This window comes from Brachyhypopomus gauderio, chromosome 13 (assembly GCF_052324685.1).
Source record: "Brachyhypopomus gauderio isolate BG-103 chromosome 13, BGAUD_0.2, whole genome shotgun sequence".
Lineage (NCBI taxonomy): Eukaryota > Metazoa > Chordata > Actinopteri > Gymnotiformes > Hypopomidae > Brachyhypopomus > Brachyhypopomus gauderio.
The window spans coordinates 14,220,962-14,238,587 of NC_135223.1; the positions used below are offsets into that span (position 1 = coordinate 14,220,962).

The following is a 17,626-nucleotide window of genomic DNA, read 5'->3' on the forward strand; positions in this document are numbered from 1 at the left end:
AGCAGAGTTTGACCTGCGTGACCTGCGTGACCAGCATGAAGGTCATGGTAACAATTAGCAGTTCCATTAGCGGAAGCCTGACTTCCTGTCTAGCGCTAACCTGCATCTTGCGAGGTGCTCTGTGTCCCTTGTCAGCCAAGCCTCTTAGGAGACACATCTCTTCAGGAAGCTCCTCCAGCCCAAACGGACTCGCATCCGTATTTGTTACGCCTTGTTCCGAATAGGCCACATGGGCTGCGGTGACCTTGAGCCGCTCTCTGCAGGGCTGATCGGGGGCCGGGGTCGCCCTGCCCTGCCCTGACCCGCCACACGGCCGTGTTGTTCTGCGAGCTGCTCTGAGAGCAGCCGTCTGTTTGCTCCAGCACACAGGTGTCAGCATACATCCAGAAAAGGTCCGAGACCCAGTGAGGACCGAGAGCCTCCAGGGAGGTGGTGGGCCGTGTCTCTGTTCTGCTCTCTGTGCGTTATCGCCGTCTTCCTCTCGGTGTCTCTTCTCCTTCTCTCGTCCTCCTTCCTCATGTCTGTCTCATCCTCTCCTCCTCTGACTCTCATTCCATCTCCAGACCACCAGTGACACGCAGACGCATGTAAAGTTCGTAGAGTGGTGCCTTTCTGTACTGGATGTGATCTGGCAAGCCGTGTTTCTGTCTGGTTCTATACTCCGATTCTGCTTGCTCTGTTGCCCTCTTCATCAGGCGTAATTAATCCACAAGGCTTCTCATAGGCTGTGATTAATACTGCGTTATGCACATGGTGCGTTTTTAGCCTGTCCCCAAGAAACAAATTAATATCCAAACGGAAGCAACCCATTACAAGCAGTGTGTCAATCTTTACAGCCGGCAGGGTGCCTGGAACCAACGCTTTGAGAGGGCCGTCAGCACCTGTTTGGCAACCACTGGAAGAGGGAGGCAACATGGGTGCCATCCTAGATAACTCAGCCCCACAGCGTTCCAATTCCCTCACTGTGTAGGAGACGAGGAGGTTATTACAGAACGGTTGGCCTAAATCCAGCATCTGCAGCCTTCCCCCGGTGAGTGGGCGGGACCATGCCAGTCCGACTGCCATATTACGCCATCCATCAGGCACAGCATATTGATCACACCCCCCCTGCAGCCAGCATGCCAGATATCATCAGTCCTGTGCTGAATAATAGAGATAATAGTTTCATTACAAGCCATATTACTTGATAGAAGCAAGTCGTGGTATGGGTGGAGAAATAATAGTAGGGGGGATGTTGGGAGAGTAAGAGAAGGAAGACAGTTTACTTCCTCTAGAGATGAATAGAGAAATCAAAATGTCTCTGCCTTCCAAATAGGATTCCATGGCCGACGCTTTTGCCATTTGAAGCTCCATTATTTCTTTGGAGCCGTGTGGCATGTGTTGGGGGGGGGGGGGGGGGGGGGGGGGGTGTTCAGCAGTATTATGGTTATCTGTGCGGGTGAGTGACTGTGGGAGCTGTAGAGACCCTGCTGAAATATATTAGTCAGACTCTAATGACTGTTTGAATAGCATTCCACAAAAAATATGAATATTTTTATAATGTGGTTCTCTGCACTCTGCTGCCCTCGAGTGTGTAGCTGCATTGTGTGTGTGTGTACGTGCATGTGTGTGTGGGTGTGTGTGTGGGTGTTTGTGTGAGCGACAAAGAAAAAGAGAAAGAAAATGAAAACTGTAGCACATACACTGAATTGTAATCTGGTCGTGATCTTAAAAATAAATATGTCAACATGTTCAATCTTAAATTCATCATGTCAAAATCAGTTGGGCATCATGCGTGTTCACAGATATGTTATAGAAGAGGTTTGTTTAGGTTACTGTTCTTGTGTTCAGCCTTTTGTCTATCAGTATCTAGAAGAGTTTACATCCAGCCTCATGAAGCTTCATCACTGATTATAACAAATCACCATTGATGAGTGTGTACAATACATCTTGCCAAGAACTCTGCAAATCAATCAAAACCTCCCTCTTAGCAAATCAATCAAAGTAATGTAACAGCATTAAAATGACGCCATGGTTAAGTGACTTTGTCATTACTACACATGCGTAACTGCTTTTAGGCAGTCTGAATGGATTAGGCAGTGTAATGTTCATATTGCTCTGTCCTGAATCGACCCTTCATTAATGCACTGAGCTTGATAAAAGCTTTAGGCTTTGATAGGTGGACTGCATGTTAAGTGAAGCGCTTGAATTTTGGCCTGTATTTTTCAATGTAGTACACCAGGGGGCACTCGTGCTGCATGTCCTGAGTCAAAAGGAAAAGCGCAAGAGTGCCCTGTCTGGCCTTCCGTTATAGTCCAGCAGATTGTGCCTTCAACAGCAGCTTGAGTTTATCTACTTGATATCTCAGAACCTTTGTTATCTGATTGTACTATTAATGCCCCTACAAGTCTTAAACGTTGAGTATATTTGCTAGCTCTGAATTTGCTAACAAGCATCTGGTGGAGCAGAATTGTAAATATATTTGATAATTGACTATATAAACGCCAATCTGTAAAACACATTACAAGCCATATTTCATACAATTAATGTTTTTTTAGGTTTGAACTTAGAAAAAAATATTTTAAAATTATAGAAATCAATGTATATTTTTGTGTATATGCAAAATATAAACGAATAGTGCTATGGAACACTGAAGGACACAGTTATCTCTAAAACACTGATGAAAACGGAATTATTTCCAACACAACCTGGTGGAGGTGTGAATGCAGACATGGACATTACAGCCTCTCAAAGGTAATCCTATTGTCCTATAAATAGCATCCTCAGCCAAACTCCTACTATACTTTTGCTCATTGTGCGTGCAATGTTAATCATTTAACAACAGCTATGTAGGCATAATATTGATGCATGACTGTTCTTGTGCAGTTTTGTCATGACTGTCTGGGCCCTGTTTCCCCAGCCACTTCAGGCACGCTATGTGACAAAGAAAAACGTCTGTCTGATTGTGCCTCAGTAGGAATTATGCTCCACAACGCGACTGTCACTTAATGAAGCACTCTTGACGACATTTACAATTTTCACAGCTTAAACTAGAAATGCTAAGTGCATGTCCAGACAGCTCACACTACCCAGGAAACCGGGAAAACCACAACCTTAGACATTTACCTTCACTGTGACTCTGAATCCAAATACTGGATACAGGATAATACTGGATACTGAGTCACAGTGAATGTAAATGTGGAAAATTCTATTCTAATAATTTAATAAGTTGCAAATAATTTTGTTATAAATATGAATTTTAAAAGTGAATAGCATTGTGGTAATGTGTACTACATTGTAGATTAATCATTATCCAGAAAGAGAAGACTGCATTTATAAATAATATCTGTATGGTAATAGACCCATGAAGCATTTTGAATAGGTTTCATGAGCGATCTGTCTCTCTCATGTCCCAGATCTATACAGTAATCTTTCTTGCACAAAGGTAATCATTCTCCTCTTATCATGGAAAAGCCAACTAAGAAACCAATCAAAACTGCTGTAGTGTTGGCATGGAAAAGACAAGAGAAGACATTAAAACAGGAAAACTGCTTCACTGCAACAATGAGGCGTTTAACACAGCTCACATATCGCAACAACAAACAGAAGAGTGACTGATGGAGCAGCACAAATGTAGATTGGTCAACTGACCAAAAAGATAAATCTCAATGATATGCCTCAAAGACACGTCTCAAGGATACGCCTCAAAGATATGTCTCAAAGATACGCCTCAAAGATATGCCTCAAAGATACACCTCAAAGATACGCCTCAAAGACACGCCTCAAAGACACGCCTCAAAAATATGCCTCAAAGATACACCTCAAAGATACGCCTCAAAGACACACCTCAAAGATATGCCTCAAAGACACGTCTCAAAGACACATCTCAAAGACACATCTCAAAGACACACCTCAAAGATACGCCTTAAAGACACGTCTCAAAGATATCCCTCAAAGCTACACTTCAAAGATATGCCTCAAAAATATGCCTCAAAGATATGCCAGTGAACTCCATGCCTCCTCCCCTATCAAGGGTCAGTCACCCCACAGCCACAGCAAACTCAAGAACTCAAATGGGTGCACACTCAGGCCGTGACCTCACTGGTTCGATTCCTCGTCATGCAACAATCACAGCAGAGCTCATGCAGTTGCCCATATGTGTGGCAGCTCAGTGTGCAGAGTGCCGGTAGCTTCAGTGTCTCGCCTATGTCGGCGCTGCAAGTGCCCCATGCCACCAGAGCCAGTCCTACCCAGGCAGCCTGGCACCGGCAGCCTTCACACACACCGCTCAGATACCGGATCCTCACACAGATGGTACAACAGTCGTGCATCCTGAGGCTGTCCCAACTGTCCCAGCTGGCAGGCCGTGCCTTAGCACCGGGCCCCTTACGGCATCACACCTGTCCTGCCTGGCCTCTGTCCCTACTGGAGCCAGGACCATACCTACGTGTCTTGGCTGCTGTTGGAACTCGTCACAGCTTATAGGATCAAGTCCAGTGTTGCTGGGGGCGAAAGCAGAGGTAGAGGCACTTTTCTCACCCACCTCTCTAGTCTCTCAAACTATCCACATTTAACCCCAAGTGCACAGCACAGTTGTTTCTAAGCTGTGGCGTTTAGGCTGCGGGTTGTTCCTTTGGGTGGCTCTCTCGTTCCCCACTGGCTCAGGTTGGCTGCATTGCCTCCCTCTACACCACCAGCACACCAAGTCTCTCCACGCTCACTCGCATGACATCTCCTGATGGAGATCCTCCACCGCATGGCACTGTGTCCTTTGTCACAGCGATTCAGTGCTGAGGACGATGTCCTCTCTTCCTGCCTCAGACTCTTGACTGATAACGGTGCCGGCATCTATCCAAAGCCTCACAGATGGGCCGTCATTAGTGCCATTGTCTTGTTGTATAGGTGGCAGATTCTAGCCCTCCCATAGCATTTCTGTCATAGTGCTGGACAGCTGCTTGCAGTATGTGTAGTATGGTTCCCAGGAGCCTTCCCCACTGTTGCTTCTTCACTGGGTGACACACGAGTTCTGCTACTGAGGTACGATGCGCTAGTCTCTTTCCAAACCAGCCATTTCCCTCTTGCCTAGTAAGACCTCGCGGCTAGACAGCAGGTGTAGTGCCTGGTAACACATTCTTCTGGTTCACATCACCATCCACCTTCCGCTTCCTTGATGCACTGATCAATTTATTCCATCTTGATGGCTGCATTTGTCTTCTGACTCATGTCGCAGATATACAAAGTCTTCTTGCAAAAAAGTAATAATGTTCTCAACATAGCAATAAATAACGAACAAAACAAGCAAAACTATTGTAGTGTCAGCATGTACTGTCCATTTCTCTCCAACGGTTTTCAAGAAGTATCAGCAAAAACATGCAAAATGGAACTGATATAACAGGAAAAATAGGTTAATGTTAACCAACCACAACTTTTATACATATCACAGCAATTAGGCTTTTAAATGATTAACTTTTTTAAATTAAGAAAGGCACAATGCAACAAAATAAACACATTCATTATTAAACAATACATTAGAAAAATTACATTTAAACCAAAGTCCTGCAAGGAAACTGGCCAACGCCCTAAATTCAGTGGCTTATGACAAGCACAATAAAATAAATGTGTTTAAAGCACATAGCCAGCAGGGAGTGCAAAAGAGTTAGGAAAATAGCACCTGAAATCATGAGTAGAACCAAATGTTATTATAATAATTCACCTTATTTTCTGTAGCCATGATGACAGTGATTACAGCGGGTAGTAGTGGTAGCCACAGTGATAACATCAACAGTGGTAATGCTCACAGTGATTAAAACCACTTATGTCCTACTACTCAGCCCTAAAAATGATGTCAACAACGCTTTCTGAAATGCTCCTGTGAAGACTGACTAACAGAGAAACTGGTGTTGCGCCCTTTTAACAACATGGGCTGAAAGTGTTGGTGCTGTAGCCGTTGAGGCTCAAAAGCCTGTGCCGTGTCACCATCTTGAGAACTGCAGGACTTGGGATGTAACACCAGGGCCAGCTGAATTCTAGTCTGCGTCTGAAGAGGATCACATGCTGCATACAATATCTGGTCCAGGAGAGACCTGGTTTTTCAGCAGAACATGAGAAACTGCGCAGCCATTTAAGAGCTGAGCTTCAGAGAGGCGGGTGTAGAGTGGGTGTAGAGTGGGTGTAGAACGTGTGTAGGGTGGGTATAGAGAGGGTATAGAGTGGGTTTGTTTGCTTATATCATACAGTGTAGCTTGATATTGCTCAATTGTTTTTCACTTATATTTCTGGTCAAAATCATGTCGTCCGCCACCTACATGCATGTCTAAAAGGGCAAAAAAATAGCACATCATAACTACAATATTAATTCCCCTTCCTTTATTCCCTTAGCAACGCCATCTCATAAAGTAAGAAGAGTGTATTTGTATGAGGAGCTATAGCTGCTTCTCTGAGGAGTGTGTCATAGGCGTGTGCATATTCAGTTTGACTTAGCAGACACGACTGTAGCACACACGGGTCCTTAATTTTAAAGGTGAGTCTTATTTATGATAATGTTTTGAGTTATAACCCTGTTGTTAAAGCATTTGTTTGGAACGGTGTGAGTTTGGACTGTCAAAAGTACATGCTACTCTGGTTAGACAATACTGTCTCCAGCTTCAGACCCAACCAAACCCATAGTAAAGTCACAGAGCATACATACCCAACAACCTTCTAGCAACCTAAAATGTTCCCCTAACGACTCTTAACGGCTTATGCCTAGCCTTACTAAAGCTGGGCGTACACTGTGCGATTTTTGGCCCATTTTCAGCCGATTTTTCACTCGTGCGACTATTTTTCGATCGGGCCGAGTTTCGGCTCAATCGCGTGTCGTGCATCGTATAGTTTACACAGGTAAACGAGGAGCGATTCACACCTCACGACCAACTCCCGATCAGAAATCGCAGCGTCGCAAGAATATCAAACATGTTTGAAATTCAAATCGCTCCTCGTGAGATCGCATGAGAGCGTCGGGTCGTATAGTGTGAGTATATGAATCGTGAGCTGTGAACTTTTAAACCCTGCGATTTAGTCGTACAGTTTGAGCTGGAGCTGAGTACACGATTTAAAATATCGTACAGTGTACGCCCAGCTTTAGTGTGGTCCAAAACCACCGGCGATTAGCAGAGAAACACACCTCTAACACAGAGAAACACCCCTTTCCGGACAAGTACAGTGGTATCGTCTGCACGGGCACGATGGTTCGGTTCTCCTCACCTTTGGAAGAGCGAATCTATTTCAAGGCGAGAACAGGTGGCGATATTGTCAGCAGCTACTTTTTGTGCGAGGAAGGAACCGCAAGTCGTCAATCTGGACCCGTTTAGAATGACCATGTACAAGGGGAAGCGTCGTAATCACCGATGTGAGTTTCCTGCGATCGGTAACTTTACAAACGTAACATATATAGTAGTTTTAGATGAAATGTTATATTTGTCCAAATGTTCTCAGCGTGTGTTTTCAATCAAGTAGACAGGCGAACGTGTGGCAGCTGTTACATGAAGCGTGTGTAACGTGTTTGTGCGTTACGGCACTTTTAGTAACGTTATCGATTAACGCGACGCACTGACTTACATGCTGGCACGTTGACCTGCCGAACTGAACTGAGGATTCTGTTAATTAGTGAATGACAACGAGCTCTAATCGCGTTAAATTATTTTGTTTACAAAAATACAAAAGTGTGTTTGATTTCCGTAACTAGTTAATAAAAAATAGCAATTGAGGAGGTGTAGACAACTCTCGCTCAATCGTTGTAGCTTCTTAGATCCTCGTTTCTACTTAGAACAATAATTATTCAAGAGCCTGTTCAAGGCACCCAGTTTGAGAGGGTGCGTACTGACATATGGATTTGGGTGAACACACGCTGATCCTATTTTAGAGAAAAACTAGATGTGAACAGAGCGGCTATGAAAGCACAGCAGTAAACAGCGGCTCTTTTCTCAGCGCTGCTGTTAATCATCATTAGGTTCATCACCGTCGTCCTCATCTACGAAAAACTGTTACCGTATATGTCGCAAAAGTGATGTTTGCGCCAGTCCTTTGCAATGAAAGTAGATCAGTCAGACCAGCAGGAGACGTGTGAGTTTCTGTGAAATTACTTTTGCAATCCGTCTTGCCTGGGGAGATTGGGGTCATTCTCAAACAATGTTTTTCTCATTCTTCCTTCACTCTGAACTGAAGCTGAACAGAGCAGCTTTTGTGATTTTCACATTCAGTTCACAAGATGCAGTCAGAATATGCAGAATTCAGTTATATCCTATGCTATTAAAACGGGAAGCGTTTTATTATTTTGCATGTGTTCACCTTTTCTCCTGCATGAGACCTGAAGTCGTTTTTAGAAGAGGAACTTATCTTCTTTAAAATATGACTTTTGGTTGTGGGTTATTTTAAATTGCAGTGCACTCAGCATAAGGATCAGACGTCTGGAGATTAAGGATGTGGAGATGAGGCTTGGTTCAAACATTCTGTGCAGAGATAGAGATGGTTAGATAGGGTAAAATCAATAAATACTTGTACCTGAATATTACTGTATTTTACCTCCCAAAGAGATTTATATTATTTAGCTGGTAGGGAATATGTTTTACATTTTGCACTGTGTTGCGATGAGTGTTTGCGATGGGTGTTCAAATTGCATGCATTCTGTGTATGTTCCATTATCTATACATAATGTCGTAGGCTTCAGAGTAATTTCTTAGACAAACAGTGAAAAAAAATAATGTGGGTGTTGACCCAGTTTGCCAGGAGCCGTTGCCATCTTTATCCTGTGATTTACATGTTTTAATAAATTGGTATGCATGACAGGATGGAGAGCATCCTTCTGCATACTTTTTCAGAGCTTAAACATAACACCCTGAATACAGATAAGCAACACCAAGGGACCCAAGTTCTCTAAAATAAAAACTTGTGCATTTATATTCCCATGCGGTCCTGCTCTTTCTCTAAAGCAAGGCTGTTGCTGGCATAGTTATGTCTCAGCTGTCCATGTCACAGGAGCTCTCCATGGTGCTGAATTAAATGCTCCATTTGCCAATTCTGGAAAAGTACTTATGGTACAGGATATTGTCCTAATGAGTGTTAATGCTTTGTAAAATGTCCAGTCAAAGCAAATGAGTTTCCCTGTGCTTCTTGGTTCTCACTGGGGCTTATCAGTGGGGTGCATAGTTGCAAAATCATTAGACTGCCACCAATCAACATGCACAGACACTCCCCACAGAAATAGATACACATATGCACGCATGCGCCTATATTAATATAAATGCCCAATACAAAGGACAAACGCTACCTCCAGATTTTTATCTGCTTTATGACTCTAATAAAGGGTGTAGTTCTTGGAAATGCCACCAGCACTACCCCACTTCCTTCCTTCCTCCCATGTGATTCTAGCTGGGATGTGCAATAATATATTCCAAGCTAATCTTATAAAGCCCTAAATGTTTAAAATGCTCTATGAGGACAAATTGTGTGAAAGGCAACATGTTATATAAGATACTAATTTTGATATAACATGGTAATACTCTGACATAATTGGAAAATCACTGATAATTTTTTTAGTGAGCTTACCGGTAATTAAAGTCTGTGTATGTGTGTGAGAGAGAAAGTATTCTTCCACAAAAAAAAACTCATTGTGCTACACCCAACAGCTGAACTCAGCTGAACTTTTTGCTATAATTGCATGTTGAAATGTTGATATAGCCTAGAGAACAGGAGCTGTGTGGTGTCAGGATGTTTCAGGGTTTTGTTGCAGACTGCCACTGCTCTCTTGGTAAAAGAATGGTAACATTTTATTTTTAGCACACACACTGTACCATACCTGATTTAGCAGAGATATCTCCTCCACCAGTGTCATGATTCTCCGACATGATTATTTCATATTGGATCCAAATGTTTGTTTGTTTCTCTCTTCCATGCATTACTTCCATCTGTCATATTACAGGCTCCTACGCCAGTCCTGTTCACATATCTGAGCCTTCTTCCACAATGCAGTGTTCATCCGTTTATAGGCAGGGCTTGAACAACATTGTTCCGCTCATCCACATGTCACATATTGTATGCGCAGAAGCCAATCATTGCCTCGCTGGGTTCTTGTGAGGTGGTGAACAGCTGGGCCGCCTGCTGTGCACCTTCCCACACAGGGTTTGAGGGGTTTCCAGTAGGCCCTACGGCTGCCCAGCAGGTCTGAGGACTCCAGCAGAGTTTAGAGTTTATTTGCCTGGTCTGTAGACATGTAGCATTTTGTGCAGCAGAACTCAAAGGTGTCTATAATAAGGGTGTGGGTGTTCAATCTGGTTTTGGGGGAGGTTTGCAATGGAATAATTGTTTGTTTTTCTGTCCCTTCCCCTGAAATAAGGAATGAGAGGTAATGCACAGCCCGACCCTAGTAGGAATATCTTGCAGCAAAAAACCTTTAGGTCAACATTACCTCTCAGAACTGAGAATGCAAACCACATAATGTAACACGTATCTCACAAAAAACATTAAAATGTCCATTAACATTGTCCATGGGTATTTGTTCTGTTTATTCATTTTTTTATTATACCTAGAGGGGTAATTTAATTTTGCAACAATGAAGGGAGCACTTCAAATAGAGCACACACATATGATGTCTCAATCCTTATGCCATTTTTCGTCTGTCTTCCTCTGTTAGTCTGTGTCTTCCTCTGTTCATCTATGTCTGCCTGTGTTGGTCTGTGTCTGCCTATGTTTTCATATGCCTGTGCCTGTTTGGACCTGCCCATAGCTGGACCTTCCTTTGCCTATGTTTTTATTGTGATTAAACAGCATTATGACCCTGGGCAGCAGCCAACCCGTGGCATTCTGCCCTTGTTTGTATTCAGCAAGAGTAAGTAAGCAAGCAAGTAGTTTTTCTACTGCACCAAGGAATAAGGCTGGCATGGAGCTCAGGATGGAGGTGTAGGTAATGTGTAAGATGAGGAATCCAAGGACGGGCATGTGGTTGACGCTGAAAACAAAGTGACATTCACCGCTGAATGTGGGCAACCTGAAAAAGACAGCAGGTTATGTCATAGCAATTCTGAAATCCCACGGTATTATATGATAAAATGGTTGAAGTAAGTGTACAGTAGTAAATAGTAGTAATCACATCAACAATACAGAAAAGGACACAATAAATAATCAGGACATAATAATAAATAATAAAAACAATAAACAAGGACCCTAAAGAAATTGCTAATTTTCTTGACAGGTGTGTTGTATATGCAGGCATATTTCTCTCTTTACATCTTTACATAGCACATGCAGTTCTACAGAGTGTCTGGATTTGTTTTTTAATGTGTAATCACATCAAACATGTGTGCCCCCTCTTTCCTTGATTGTACACTTCTACTCTGAGTCCTGAAGTTGCACATCCTTAAAATACTGCAGAGCTGTTCACCCTTACACAATGTTCAACTGGCTACTTGCTTTACTTCACTGAGAGCAGTGTAGGGGTCAGTAGGACTGCCTGTGAAAGTAGTTAACATTAACATATAAAATCAACACCAAAATTCAGAGTGCCTCTTTTCTTCAGAGTGGAAAAAATGACTGGGTAGAAAACACACAACTGCAGTATTAAGCTTCGCTTTTCCATTTTTGTCACTTCATACAGATTTCTTTCAGAGAGTTCAAAGAGTGGTTAAATTGTAAAAAATTGTCTCATTAAAATTTGAACTTTTCCACAAGCTGAAGCTTGTTGGTTAATTAGTCAATCTTCACACGAGTTGCTCTCAAGAGATAACTAATTGGTAGGTTTGCAGTGTTGGTTTTAATTAATGAATCATTGCGGATCCGTTGGACTTAAAATATCTTTAGCATAGCCCAACCCTCCACCCTCCATGTCTGCCTCACACCCATTGGCCAATACTGTCCAAGCAGACAGGCCTGCAGCCAACTGGCCCCTACCTCAGAGAGACGGGAAATTGGCCACCACCACCTGCGCCCCTGGGAGGTAGACCACCTTGTATTTAAAGGGTTGAAGCACAAAATTGTTCTGGGTGATCTGCACATTGGCATCTTTTATGTAGTGAGAGAGGAATTAGGTGTGAAGACAGGGTTAAAGGGCATCCCAACAGGTCGTATTGAGGGGTGAGGACCACCCACATAATGGCGAAGCATTCCTTAGTGCTGTACTTGGTTTCACGCATCGACAACTAATGAACAGCATAATGAACAGCACCAAGCTCTACACCAACAATACCTGGGACAAAACAGCCCCCCCCCCCCCCCCCCCCCCCCATCCAGTACTTCCATCTACACAACAAAAGGGAGAGTAAAGTCCAGTGAATGCAACAGCAGGCTCCCTTAGGGGACCGTTTTAATCTGTTTAAAAGCCTCTTGAGTACGGCTCTGTCCATTAGACTTCTCTGGCTCCCTATTTAGTGAGATCAGTCAGAAGGCTGATGACATCCAAACAGGCACAAACCTAAAAGCTAGCCAACATCTCGTCTCGAGAATCATCTCGTCTTCATTTTGGTCTTGGGTCTAGACAGGCCTCAATTGCCATAGTGTCGCCAATTAGGGGACACAAGTGCCCCAAGATGTATACCATAGATCCACCGGTCAACTGTTCCATTTCCTGGGGTTCACGATGAGCCCAGCTTGTCTCATAGCCTTCAGAACTTCCAGCATGTGCAGTTGTGTGTCATTGCTATATATGATAGTGTCATCAGAGTAGGCAGTGACACATGCACAGTATGGCCTGAGGAGTTTTTCTATGAATCATTGGAACATCACTGGATCTCCAAAAGCAAGAACACAAACATGACCCCTTGGTAAACCAGAGTGAAGAAAGATGTTTTTCACAGGAAGCTGGAATTTGGGGGATCTGCCAGTATCCCTTTGTTAGGTTCAGTTTTGAATTAAACCAAGCTGAGTTCAAACAGTCAAACAGCATATCAAATGTGGCCTTTTCTTTTAGTGTCAAAGCAAACTGCAGTGGGTAACTACAGAAACCTACTCCTGGGGAAGCCTCAGTATGGTGTTCTGTGAGGTCAGCGTGACCAGTTAGGGGTGAAAACATATCTGTGAACTTTTCCTGCAAATGGGCAACAAGTGCTTCTGGGGATTGTTGAAAGATGGTTGCCACAGAGGATTGGAGTGGAAGAGGAGGTTTCATGAACCTCAAGAACCAGGTCATCTCTCTCAAAAAACCAACCATCACCAGAGCATCAGGCACTGTCTCTCTCCATGGTTTGAGGAGGTCAATTAGGAGCACATCATGCATATCTGTTAGTGTGACCTCACAGTCAACCTACCCTATTAATCACATGACCTCCAAGTCTCCTTGCCTTTTGGCGAGTAATTTAGAGCACAACATGCATATCTGTTATTGTGACCTCACAGTCAACCTACCCTATTAATCACATGACCTCCTTGCCTTTTGGCGAGTAATTTAGATCACTTTGTCTCCTGGTCAAAGGTCCTTCCTTCAATTCAAGTTGTTGATGTCTAGGATACCCTAGGGCTTCTGACCAATTACTAATTTACTGTCCCATGGAGAATTGTGGGACCTCTGGCACTGCAAACAGTGCCATCCAGCCATTTTCCCAGCACCTAACATATTTCTGAGGGTCTGATTAAACTGCTTGACCAGGCCATCTGTTTGACGATTATAGACCCTGGTGTGAATTGATTTAATCTCCAGCAATTTACAAATTTCACACAGTGTGACATCACTGCTTCGATCAGTCAAAATCTCTTTCAGTATCCTATTTATGATAAAACTGAAAACTGACAATACTTCAGTGTCCCAGAAAATACTGAAGAGTTCTTCTGCAACAGTGTGTACTGAGGTGTTATGGTGTGCTTCTGGATGTCACATTGCATAATTAACCAGGGCTAATACAAAGAAGTGACCCAATGAGGTCTATACAAATTCTATTGAAGGGGACCTCAATCAAAGGGATGGGATACATAGGCCCTCTTGGGATGGCCAGGGGATTAGCCAACTGACATTCGCAGCAAGGTAAACACCACCTGCATACATCACCTCAAATTCCTAGTCAATAAAAAGATGGGACATTGGGATAGATTGTGCTCCACCAGTCAGTTGTCCTCCTTAGGGGCTGGGGTAATGCCACTGGACTCCTCGACAGAGTCATGCTCTGGAGTTAAGAGCTGACTGCAGCAGTCTTGAACATGAAGACCAATAAGAATCCTTGAGCATCAGGATCCAGAAACAACGTCGGTGCTGCTCAGCCAACCTTGGAGTTACCATGTGTTTTAAAATCTGAACACATGCTTCTGAGTAATCTTGCAGTCAATTGTAATGGGGCTACAGGTTAAGGACAGGTGGATGTCTCCTGTTGGAGCTCAAAGAATGTCTGATTTGGGGTCTGCTGTGGGCTATTGAGGGTCTTGGTCATTCTTCAGAATGAGGAGGACTCCATCACACATCCAATCCCCTGGGTTTGAGCACCATTATCGTAATGATTCTGGGTGACGAGGAGTGGAGACAGGAATGCTGGGGGAGGGAGTAGCACATAGGTCTGTTCATTATTCACTATAAGGAACAACCATAATTATGGAAGCAGAACCCTCTACTGGGGTTTAAAACCTCTCCTGCTTTGCCTTTTCTGTTTTTCAGTCGATTTTCAGCCATGGGATTCATGGGTACATCGACACTTTTGCTGGTCCAGCTACCTCCAGTCAGAAGAATTGGCATACAAGTTATACAACCAATTTTAATTCCCTGCATGTCCCCTCCCTACAAACCTCTGCTTGGCCATCCTGTGAACAGGATTCAGCCTGAAGGTAGTAACAGTACTTAAATTAAGGATGGTTTAGGATTTGTAAATAGCTACTTTGTGTGAACTCTATTAAAAAGTAATAGGATTGATTTATTTATGATTGTTTTCAAATAGTGGGTCAGGTTGGGTTTATATAACTCCATACAACCCCTGCAGAGTTCATGTATTGCTCAGACAAAAAAATCCATACGTGGACAAACTTCTTCAACAGCTCCAGACCTGATGAAACTTAAATGCGTAGTTGGTGCTTGCTGCTCTGCAGGCCTAGATCAGTGTTTCTGGGTAAAATGTATAAAACTACATTTCACAATTTAGACAGTAAGAAATATTGGCTATAATCACTATTATCAGCAGTACCACTCAAAAGCATCTGTTCACTTCAGAAATGCTTCTGAATGTTGGTGGTGAGCAGTATATGGCTGTGGGATGTGCAATTTCCACAGACTTGTACTATTTTGTTTGGTAAATTGTTGGGATGTATGCTACTTAAGGGCTTGAAGATTGTGCTATTTGATGTTGTTGACTGAAAAAAAAACATAGAAAGATGTTTTATTATTTTTTTATTCTTATGTACCATTGATTCTTTTGTACTGTGTGCATAACATTGGTTCTACAGCCAATTGTCTCTGTGTGGAGTATGGAGGGGTGTGGCATTCTCACATATACACACATATACACACACACGCAAATACATATACATACCCACCAACTGCCAGCCTTCAGTCAGAGGCTGGCAGTATAAAACTCACAACATGCACAAATACAGTATAACATAACATAACCGACTGCATGGCTGCTGTCTCCGGTGCCGGGGGCTGTTGAATGGCGTCTAACATATGACCTTTCCTCACCCTGCTGTCTCCCTGTTCAGGATCAAGCCAGATGGTGTAAATCTCTCGGTAAACCACCACTACTTTCTGTTGTGGAGAATTACATTCATTCTCCATGTTAAGAAGAAGGATTAATTTTAGAATAGGTCATTGGTATTCTTTACTTGCCGAGAATTTAACTTCTTAGACATGCAGCTTTATTATTCAATTAAATATCCTGCACCATGATATTCAGCAAGTGCGTTGAAACTGATGGTTATATCCTACAAAAAACGAGAGGAATGAGGGGTTGAGTGAGGAACAGGAAGAGGAATCTGGACCCACTGGCAGGTCTTTGGAGTGTACCAGGTTAAAGGAATGTGAAGGAGGCTCAGGGGTTTAACTGAAACCCCAGAGTAAGATGCATAGACCCATGTTTTCCATAAAATGCAAGAACATTACTGTCACAGTCCTCGATCCCCTCAACACCTGTGCCTGGCATCAGAGCTTAAAGAAGCCATTTCACAGACAGCTGCTAAGTAGTGTGTGTGTGTGTGGGCTGCTCGTCTGCTGCAGCTCCCCAAAAGGCCATGTCCGTAATTAGAGCCTCTCTCTCTCTCTCTCGCCTTGTGTCTCTGTTTCTCTCTTGTTCCCTCCCTTTCTCTCTCTCTCTGCTTGTCTCCAGCTCTTACCTCTCTCTCTCTCTCTCTCTCTCTTAATCATCCACTCCTCCATATGTTTTTCTATCTTTCTCTCTCTACCTTCTTTCTCTCCCCCCCATGCTTTCATAATTAATTACATTGTTGAATTAATTAAGGCAGAAGGGACTCGTGGTGTGAGGACTGCAGAGATGAAGCAGCGCATGTCCAATATTGTACATTGGAAAAGCAAACGTTGATGTTAGCAGGTTTCTGCTTGTTTACAGGAAGCAACCGGGATGTGTTTCTGTCTCGCCGAAGGTCGCTGTGAAGCGACAGCTACAAGAGGATTTCACACTCCATCTTATTGCCCACGCAGATCAAGGTGTTTCTTTGGGTTATATGCTGAGAAGTATCAAAGTGTTAACTAGTTCACAGGACAGGCAACTGTTAGAAAAAGACAACCGAATGTCAGCTGGCCTTTGTGTCGAAGTGTGTCACTGAGCTCTGAAATGGCAGCGTATGATAACTCGGGCTGCATGTCTGTGATGACCAGCCGAGACGTGACTCGACTGTAATGCACAGAGAGACTGCATTAGTTTCAAAGGCGGCCCCCACGATACCTTTCTGCTTTCCAAATGCTGTTGTCAAAAGAGCAGTGCTTTGTAATTTAATCGGCTTTATCATGAAACGTCTCAGAGTTGCTGTGCTTTTAGACAGCTCATAAAAGGCCAACATATTCTCAAGGACTTTTGTGGGCTGAAGTTGTGCAACTGCCCTTCTTCATTGACATTGTAGTCCCATTGTGTTGCTTTCATTCAAACACCTGCCTTCACTGCATGCGCTATAATAGGGTGAATGCACTAATAAGGTTAGGCACACTTCAGGCACACGTCAGCAGCATATATTGCATATACAATTTTACAGCATGAGCAGTTTAATGTGATGAAAGCATTGTTTTGGGGATGTGACCATCCTAGTCTTCTGTGTGTGTGCGCTGACCTTGTCGTGAGATGCCAGACCCCAGACCGTGAACCAGCCAGCCGATGGAGGTGCTTCTTCTCCACGTCCAGCTGAGAGGAGCTCCCTGAGAGTCGGCCTTCATACACATGTGTCAGCTTCCTACTGGGCTGACTCTCTAATTTATAATCACTCCAGAACCTGTCTGTCTGTCTGCCTGTCTGTCTGTCTGCATGCATACGCATATTTGAGGTAGAGGCTCTCATGGCCCCACACCTCCACATCTTTGACCATGTTGTCTCACTGTCTCACATGATTCTCACCGCTTCTCCCTTCTTCTTTGTAGTTTACTCAGCCAGATGAACAGTTAAAACTAGCATCTATAGTTTATGCTTAAATATTATCATGATTTCTTTTGAAAATTCCATTTGAGGATTATGCCTCTTTTGTGCACACATAACTACTTTCTGTTTAT

General features: G+C 43.4%; 1 protein-coding gene across 3 annotated transcripts in view; it reads left to right on the top strand.

Moving 5' to 3' along the window:
• The window catches only part of LOC143473921 (RNA-binding Raly-like protein), a 106,998-nt gene that overhangs the window by 72,053 nt on the left and 17,319 nt on the right, over positions 1–17,626 (top strand). Inside the window, exon 1 of one of the 3 annotated variants that reach the window (XM_076971126.1) lies at positions 7,204–7,366. The exons of the other annotated variants lie outside the window; for them this stretch is intronic. Coding sequence (XP_076827241.1) covers positions 7,330–7,366 — 37 coding nt within the window. The 5' untranslated portion in view covers positions 7,204–7,329. Of the gene's footprint in view, positions 1–7,203; positions 7,367–17,626 lie in introns of those variants that run through there. 3 annotated transcript variants of the gene reach the window in all.